Below are 9,391 nucleotides of genomic sequence, written 5' to 3' on the forward strand. Positions count from 1 at the left end.
TTCTCCTGTATAAATTGATAACCCATCCATAATTCTCTTCCCTATTTTCAAATTGAATTCTGGGATTGCAAATGCTATTCCCATTTTTCCTGCTATTTTTGATGCATCTGTGTAAATTTGGACATGTCGATAATACTGATTTAAATGTGATTGCACTGAATATCTATCTACAACATTTGATTTGTCTTGTTTCTTTACCATTAATGATATATCTACTATAGTTTCTGGCAGAATCCAGGGTGGTATATTTGATGTTGGATCTGTTTGACTAATTTCTAAAACATCCATTTTAAATTCCTTTACTTCCTTTTCAATTTTCCATCCATAACGCCTCATCTTTTTCTTTTCCTTTTCCCAACATGACTTTAAAATTTCCCGAGTTGGATGATCACGTTTATTACCCATCAAATTTAACCAATAATTAATTCCTAGTTTAGTTCTTAGATCTAATGGCATTTCTCCCGTTTCTATTTCTAATGCTGGTGTAGGTGTCGTTTTAAATGCTCCAGTACACAATCTTAATGCTTGATGTTGAATATTGTCTAATTTATCTAGATGAGTTTTAGCTGCTGAACTGTAAACTAAACGACCAAAATCAAAGTCAGATCTTATAAATCTGTTTTAGTAATTGTCTGTCTGCCCCCCATTCACTACCAGTCAAACACCTCAATATATTCAATTTTCTCTTACATTTATCAACAATCTTTTGAATGTGAATATTCCATTTTAATTTTTCATCAAACCACAAACCTAAAAATTTTATATTCTTTACCTGCTCTATTTTTTGATTATATAATTTTAAATCTATTACTTTTTTTCTGAGAAAATATAATTACTTTTGATTTATCCACTGAGAATTTAAATCCCCATTTCAGTGCCCACACCTCTATATCAATAATGACCTTTTGTAATTTATTTACTATAAACTCAACATTTTTCCCTCTTTTCCAAACAGCTCCATCATCTGCAAAGAGTGAACAACCCACATCCTTTCCAATATTTTTGAATATGTCATTTATCATAACAGAAAACAATAATGGGCTTATAATACTCCCCTGTGGCGTTCCATTTTCCACTACATATTTATCTCAAACTACTCCTCCAATTCTTACCTGCAATTTCCTGTTTGTTAAAAAGTCTTTAATCCATTCATATATTTTTCCTTTAATCCCCAATTTGTGTAACTTAATAAACCCTCTACCCACATCATATATGCTTTTTCAATATCGAAAAATACTGCCACTACACTTTCTTTGTTTACTTGAGCTCTTCTTCATGCTCAAGAAATAATGTCATTAGTGCTCCTCCCTTTACGAAAATCACTTTAATTAGAAATATATCCCTTTTTATTTAAATAATACACTACTCTATTATTAATCTTTTTTCCATTATTTTACATAAGTTCGAAGTTAATGCTATTGGCCTATAACTTTCTGGTTTTGAATGATCTTTTCCTGGTTTAGCTATCGGTACAATAATAGATTCCTTCCATAACTCTGGTAATTTACCCTCCTCCCATACTTTATTGAGTAATTGTAATATTATAGCTTTTGACTTACCACTGAGTTGACTTATCATTCTATACCAAATTTTATCTTTACCTGTATTTTTGGTTTTTCTAAGCACACAATTTAATTCCACTTTGGTAAAATCAACATTCAAAAAATGATTTATTTCTTCATCACTCTGTATTAAATTTTTATACTTAACAGTATTTTCTCTCCCTTTTTTTCCCTCTTCGCTAATGTTATTTGTGCTATGTATCTTACTAAATAATGTTGCCAATACCTCAGCTTTATCCTCATCTCTAATTATATCAACATTCTCTACTTTTAATACAGGATAATCAAACTCTCTTTTAATACCATTCATTTTTTAAATTACTTTCCATATCTTCTCAATTTTTGTATCTCTCCCTATTGTACTACAAACATTTCTCCAATAGTCTCTCTTAGCTTTCTTTATAATCCTCCTTACTACAGCTTGCATCCTTTTATAATCAATTAAGTTTATATAAATTGGGTTATGTTTTAATACCTTCAAGGCTTTATTTCTTAATTTAATTGCTTCCTTACACTCACTTGTCCACCATGGCACCTTTTTCTTATTACTCCCTGACTTTTTAATAGAATTTTCTGCTGCTTCCGTTATTATTTTTGAAGTATTTGCATTTACTTCATTTATATCCATACTAAAATGTACCTTTTCTAAATACACTTCACTCAAATATCTAAACTTACTCCAATCTGCCTCATTAAAGTTCAATCTCTCCTCACTCTTTTTATCTGGTCTGCTGTTCTTCGTACTTTTTTTTTATTGGCTGTTGGCAAAAAGCGTTAAGGAAGCATTACCGCCGCCTACTGGTATGGAGTGTAGTTCATGAGAATTTCTCTTTTTACTTCACAATTGAAAAACAAACATTTTGTTTACCACATAAAATCCAAATTAAATATGCTTGTTTATAGTTCTAATGTGAGAAAATATGGAAAATCCCAATGGGTATGAATACTTTTGCAAGACACTGTAAGCTGAAGGACACTTAAAACACTCCCAGATGCAAAGTCTGAGTTTAAAAAGAAAAAAAAAAGATTATACAAAGAAAAAGCAGTTACAGCAACAATTCCAAAGATCTGAATTTCTATTCCAGCAATCAAAATCTTCAAAATCTCCTTTTTTCATCTGTGTTCTAAGTTTTTGTATGAGCAGATACACATGATTAACATGGGAGATTACATAGAAAATTTTAATATGAACAAAAATAGGGTTTCAGGAAGGAGGTGGTGTCAATGCTCCACTCTGTTGCAGTCATATATGGACTTTTTTTCTTACTTCTTCTTGTAATATTTCCCACACACTTGTGGGAAGCTCCTCGGTCCATTGGTATAACCTCGACCAGTGCCAGGCAACTCCCTCTTTGCACCCTCTGCTTGCTATGAACTCAAGCAGCTGCATCCAAATAATCTGAAGGACAAGTTCTGCCTCCAGGTTAGAGTCTGCTTCCATATCAGACAGAGAGATGACCTCTTCAGTTTCTTTGTGCTGAATAAACTTATAGTGATTTGGGCTTCCACACTTAGGCTTCATAACAGAAATCAAGATTTCAGCACACAAAACAAACATGCACTAAAACTATTTATTTGTATCATCTCAATACTGTGGAAGCCCTTTTCTGTCACTTTGATGGGAAAAAAAGTTTTATTTCATAATTATTATATGGTTTCTCATTATTATGACTTGGTTATTCTAATGAGATACTGTAATAATTATGCCGTGGCATTTCACTATGATATTGTCTATTGATTATGACTTAGCTATCTCATAGTGGGCCATTGGGATACTGAGAGATGGGTGAGACAAGTTCAGCTTGGTAGACAGAAGTGAGTCTTACTAATACAACTGAGTAATGAGTGGTTTTACAAATGTTGAAATCTTGCAAATTTTGAAAGAATCCCATAATGTCAAATTAAGCCTCCAGACATTAGTTAGAAATAAGACTGGAAAAGCGTCTTATTTCTAACTATGCATGATGATGCACATGCATAGTGTTATGAGAAAGCTAAGCCATAATAATGAGATAGTAACTTTAATATGACCTAGGTATGTCACAATTATGAGATAAAAGTTCTTTTTGTCCACCAGATTGGCAGAAATGAGCTTCTATACAATAAACAATAGTTTCACAAACAGATCCTGACTTTACAATTTACAGTGTTCATTTATGTTGAATTTAACATTTTTAAATGCACATTTAATTGCAAACAAGACAAGGGATATTTTGTCATTTTAAAGTAATTCTGCAGTTAAGTTTCTCAAAACAGTATAATCTATTGCTGTACAAATATTTGGATTGATGACCAAAAGTTTTTATATTGCTGAGTATAGATTTGACATGGCCACAACACGTTAGTGTAGCTGTCACAGTGTAACAGTTACTAAATAACTTCACTGACAGAGGGTTCACGATGCATCACAGGAAGTTCCAGTTTCTCACACTTTGTTACTCTCAGGGTTAGATGCTGAGCTATCTCATTGGGATCTGTGTAGAATGCTGCAGGAATATTCTGTTCAATAGAAAAATATCAAGTAAATGCACAATACAATACGAACTCTTAAAATGTCATTAAAAAGTTATGATTCACATAGAAAGAAAGGGAAAATGACAATTCTATACAAAAATTTCACTATCAAGAAAATAATCAGATGTAAATAATCTTGATAACTTTGAATAAGTCTGCTCGTTAAGTGTCATCCCTTTTCTTTTAAATTAAATGGTCGGAATGTGTTACTTTCAGCAGTTCAATAAATTCCAGTTATGCAACCTAATTACATAACTGGTCAGGTTTAATTATGAAAATGTGCACTGAAAAAGATTAGGTGAAACAGCATACATTTACATAAACTGAGAAATGTAATTTCATAGTTTTGTGGTGTAAATCAGATATAGTGGACAATATTTCCAATCTCCTGGTAGTTTGGGGAGGTGCTCAGACACCTCTGCAATTTTAATTTCACCCTAGCAAAATGGCTTTACAGTTCAAACAAGAAGGCAGCCCCTCTGACCAGTTTGACAAAGCGAGGAAAATCACTACACCAGCAGAATTTCCAGGGGTGCTAAGTCCAGTCCTTGAAAACTATTGTCCTGTAACTCTTAAGGTAGCTCTTGTGGACTCTTGTGATCATACAAGAGGCAAATATGACCCAAACCAGATTTTTGCCCATATGTGAGCCATATTTTTTCATAGATTTCATAGAATCTAACTTTTTCAAGGCAGTCTGAAAAGGCTAATTCAGATCTTTTCACTCCAACAAAATCAGATTTGTGCTACTTCCATGTGTTACTAAATCAGATATGTATCTGATAGTTTTCAAAGTGTCTGCAGTCAGAACAGTCTTGCTGCATTTTAGTAGTCTTTTACATTATTGATGTGAAGATGTGTATTAATTCTGTACCAGAAGAAGTCAGATGCTGTAAACCTGGACGTAAACAATGGCTGAATCAAGTAGTGTTGACACTCTAGGCCAGGGGTGTCAAACTTCAGTCCTCAAGGGCCATTGTCCTGCAGTTTTTAGATGTGCCACAGCTACAAACCACTGGAATGAAATGGCTTAATTACCACCTTCTTGTGTAGATAAAGTTCTCCAGAGCCTTGCTAATGACCTAATTATTCTATTCAGGTGTGGTGCAGCAGAGGCACATCTAAAAGTTGCAGGGCAGTGGCCCTCCAGGACTGGAGTTTGACACCTGTGCTCTAGGCGGTGCTAATCAATGGATGGAAGTTCAATGCAAACTTCAAAATCAATCCATAGTTGGTGGCATGTATTATGTGGCTCAACAGAAACATTTAAAAAATAAGCATTAAGGAAGCAGGCCTGGAGAAAAATTGTGGTGCCTCCAGAAAAGATTGAAAATAATTTGACCTTAGAGAAATGTTAAACTGAGACGTGTCCACTTAGTAGCATTACAGGTGTCTTCAAGCTTGTAGTCAGTTTGTCTAATAAAAGGGTGACAAGAATAAAAAGCCTTTCAAAGACAAAGTTGCAAAAGATGCAGAAAATAAGCGAGCTTGTGGCTGCTATTAAAAGAGCGCAGTCATTTTGGAACACATGGTCAGCCCAGTTAACATGCTAAAAGCAGACAAGCTACTTTCAACATGGATGCTACGCAGAGACCTTAGGAGCTTCCCTCACATGCAAGCAGAACATTAAATAAAACGAAATTGTCATCCTCATTGACTTTAGAAAGGAAAAGTTTATTTTGATTTAACATCCGACTGTGTAGAAGAATGCATATGTGTCTTCTTATGTAAGCTTCTGGTTTCAACTATATTTTTCTTTTAGAGCACATACTGATATGGATGACATTGTGTTAAAGTCAGTCTCACTTTTCACCTGGACAGAAATACAATCTCGAGCAGCACCCGGAATGGAAGTTTTGAAGCCTACTATCATAGGTAAAGCCTCCCAAAGTCAGAAGACACGCCTTGAACTTGACGGGGCTTTTTGGTTTAAGCGAGTCTACTTTTTGTCACATGAAAATCATCAAGTACAAGTAGAGATACACACTGACTGATGATCACCTTGTGAGCTGCCTTGCAACCACTTCATACTTCCCAGCCTGTGAGAACCTGGCTTCTTTCTCCCAGTGTGAGAAATCCCACTGAAGTAGACATATACAATTACTTTAAAATAGCGTAAGTGTAAGTACAATTTTTTTAAAATCCCATAACTGGGTCTGTTTGTTGTGGATGTGTTTGCATAAATATATTTGTGCGTTTGTGATGCTGAGAACAGACTAGCAGATCTAAACAAACTTGCAACTTCAAAAGTAGGTCTTGGTTCAAAAAAGGTTGGGCACCCCTGCTGTAAGGCATATAACAGTTTGTAAAGGTCTGCTCATGCTCTAATGTCACAATTCATTCCTATATCACAATATGATCCAAGTACCCACCTTAAGTTCTGTTATTGAATTTTCTCTGGTACTGAACTCTCGCAGCATGTAATCTTTTCCATCCTGAAATTTAAACAGTAAAAATTAATTTTCACTTAGTATGTCCAATGAACATTTGGACATATTTAGTATATTGGTTTTACTGCAAATATGACAAAATTCCAATTACTCCTTATGAGTTGCATTAAGGTGATTCCATTGCTATTCCACAGCTGGTTCTAATGCAATATCCTATAATGAGTTACAGTGGGTCTCAAGGGTATGGGGAGAATTCAACTAAAAAATGCGTTATCAGTTCAGAAGAGGAATGAAATGTTGTTGCAACTCAAGATAAAGAAGTTACTTCAAAGACATGTTTTAGAAATAAAAGTAATAACTAGAAAAATTTGCATTTCCTGTGAAAATGCAGTGTGAATGCTGAAAGCTGAATGATTTTGGTGAAAATTACAGAAACATTTAGAGTCAACTTCAGAAGTGTTGCAGATATGAAAGAAGTAGGCAAAAGCAGCAGAATAAAGCAAAATCATGCAAACGTATATAGATAAAACTGCTGAAGGGGAGTAAAAACTTTCAATCAATGCAAGAATCCCACCCAAAGAGTATTAGAAATTAGTGTAGAACAGTGCTTAACTGTAAGGGCACTGCAGTTTATGAGGTAAAATTAGCTAAAAAGGTACAGCTAACTGAAATAATATTGTTAATATCTAGCCTAGCACTAGCATGTTGACCTACTGTAACATATTCCATGCATTGTGGAAAAGAAACAAAACAGTGCATGTTGTTTAGACTGTCAAAATGCCGGAGAGTCCAACACAACCTCCAACTAAGCAATCTGGCAGATGACTCATCTCTCTACCTGCCTCTGCAGCAAATTAACCAATTTAAGGCCGACTTCAAACCTAACCCTAACCCTCAAATAGCCATATCTTAATTTTATTTCTGATTTCCATGTGTTTGACATAATTGAAAAACTCTGAATCCACACTTTCAGAATCTGTAAATAACTCAAAACACCTCTGAGGAGGTTTGTTTATGGCTTTGCTATGGTCAGTCACATTTTCTTCGGACCATTCTAACCAGGAACACAAAATTATGTTATTGAGAGTATGTTCTTAATAAGGCAGATACCTGAAAATAGCTAAGGAACATAAACATATCAGGACATAATAAGCACTACATGACATTACATTCTGTCAGGAAGAACTTTATTTGGCGTGGTACATCAACTTACCTCATAATAAACTCGAGTATCATTTATTCTAATCAAGACGCCGTCCACACGCAGGAAGAAACGCTGCAATAAGAAGAAACTGGATGGCATCACTCTCTGTGTATTGAAAAAAAGGAAGAACGTTGCACATTTATTAAACGTCAGTAAATGTCCAACTGAAGCAATATGCATTTGAAATCTACAGTAAAATTTTAGTTTTCTATCAGAACTACAAAACATCAAGCCCCTTAACTTTTTCTACATTTTGTACATTATTTTACATCTCAAGAAATTTGATTATTATGAAAAGGTTCTATATATTTTTGTCACCGAGTGTGTGTGACAAAAATATATAGTGAAATATTTTAAGCTTTTGTCTCTTGTAAATTTGTTGGTTATGGCTTATAAAAAAATGAAACCTCAAAATTCAGCGTCTCATTTTACATAAAGTAAAAACAGGATATTTTCAACAAAAATGTCAGGGTTCTGATAAGCATGTTTATTTCTACCTACTAAATCCTTTATAGGGCCTTCTATAAAGGATTCTATGGCATGGCATTGACGCAATTAGTCTGCAGCACAACTGAGGTGAAATGAACACCCAGGCTAATGGCCTGCATTGAGTTTGGTCTCTCTAATCTTCCTTTGTCAAATTCAGGTCAAGCCAGTTTGTTGGCAAATAAAGTACAGTAACACCATGATAATTTAACCAGTTTTTAGTACCCTTTGGTAAGTTCTACTGGAAACTTAAATCAGCAGAAGGAATCATAGAGCGATGTAAAATGACCTGGTAGATGGCTTTATTGATTGTGGACTTCAGGAAACAACCAGATGATATGGCACCCAGAGTTACAAACCTGCTCAGCTATCCTCTGTGCTCCTGGTCAGTAACCCAACGAACTCATTATCCAAACACCATCTGGTCCATATCATCAGCAGAGTTGGCTCCTGTCACTTTCACCTGATCCTGCTCATCTCTTCTAGGCGAAAGTCTCGTCCCTTTAAATGCACTGGTTTCCCGGTCCTCTGGTCATCCCTGCTGCAACCTCTACATTTGCATATTTTATTTTGTAAATAAACCCTTAAAAAGTCTCTTTGCCTGAGTTTATCTGCATGTGGGTCAGAAGCGTCACTAAAACCATGAAGAACACTCTCGACCATTTGACCCAGCAGATGATCTCAAGGAAACTTTAGCCAAACAACACTCCCTAATTCAATCTCATGATGCAGTTCTCCGATCTCTCAGCAAGCAGTATGAGGTTACAAATCAGTATTTGGATTACCTGATCTCACTTTTCCAGTGGAGTGAGGCTGAGCACTCATCTCCTCCAGAAGATGGCGCAAGCACTCCATCAGTAGCTCAAAAGATAAGTTCTACTCATGAATTCAGAGCTCTGAATACAAATAAATTATCTGGGGACAGTGGCGGTCACAAGGGCTTTTAACTTCAGTGTTCTTTAGTCTTATACTGTTCGCCCCAATCATTTCCCCATGACGATTCTAAAATCTCCTTTATTTTGGGTCTCCTTACAGGTGTTACGATCCGCGTTTCCCCATCAGATACGGGTTTCCCTGCGTGTCCTCGCCGCTCCGCAGCGTGTGCTTGTTATGAGTGCGTAACAAGCACACAGTTGTTCAGCGCTCTTATCTAGAGAACTACGGACACAGTGAAAGCTCAAACGTGTAAGTAAGTCAGTCAGTCTGTCTACTTTATTTTGGTAAATTGTCAACTT

The 9,391-nt window shown here is 35.4% G+C and overlaps 1 protein-coding gene across 3 annotated transcripts in view; it reads right to left on the reverse strand.

Annotated features, from left to right (window-relative positions):
* Positions 1–3,114: 3,114 nt before the first annotated feature.
* The window catches only part of tiprl (TIP41, TOR signaling pathway regulator-like (S. cerevisiae)), a 42,081-nt gene continuing 35,804 nt past the window's right edge, over positions 3,115–9,391 (reverse strand). Inside the window, exons 6-9 of one of the 3 annotated variants that reach the window (XM_015018974.1) lie at positions 7,680–7,775; positions 6,449–6,511; positions 6,078–6,157; positions 3,952–4,061 (exon numbers count right to left, since the gene is read on the reverse strand). In XM_015018974.1, coding sequence (XP_014874460.1) covers positions 4,022–4,061; positions 6,078–6,157; positions 6,449–6,511; positions 7,680–7,775 — 279 coding nt within the window. In that variant the 3' untranslated portion in view covers positions 3,952–4,021. Of the gene's footprint in view, positions 4,062–6,077; positions 6,158–6,243; positions 6,358–6,444; positions 6,512–7,679; positions 7,776–9,391 lie in introns of those variants that run through there. The other 2 variants (XM_015018973.1, XM_015018975.1) reach the window with 2 other exon arrangements.

Source organism: Poecilia latipinna, unplaced genomic scaffold (genome assembly GCF_001443285.1).
Source record: "Poecilia latipinna isolate Pla-1442-1.1 unplaced genomic scaffold, P_latipinna-1.0 Scaffold2352, whole genome shotgun sequence".
Classification (NCBI taxonomy): domain Eukaryota; kingdom Metazoa; phylum Chordata; class Actinopteri; order Cyprinodontiformes; family Poeciliidae; genus Poecilia; species Poecilia latipinna.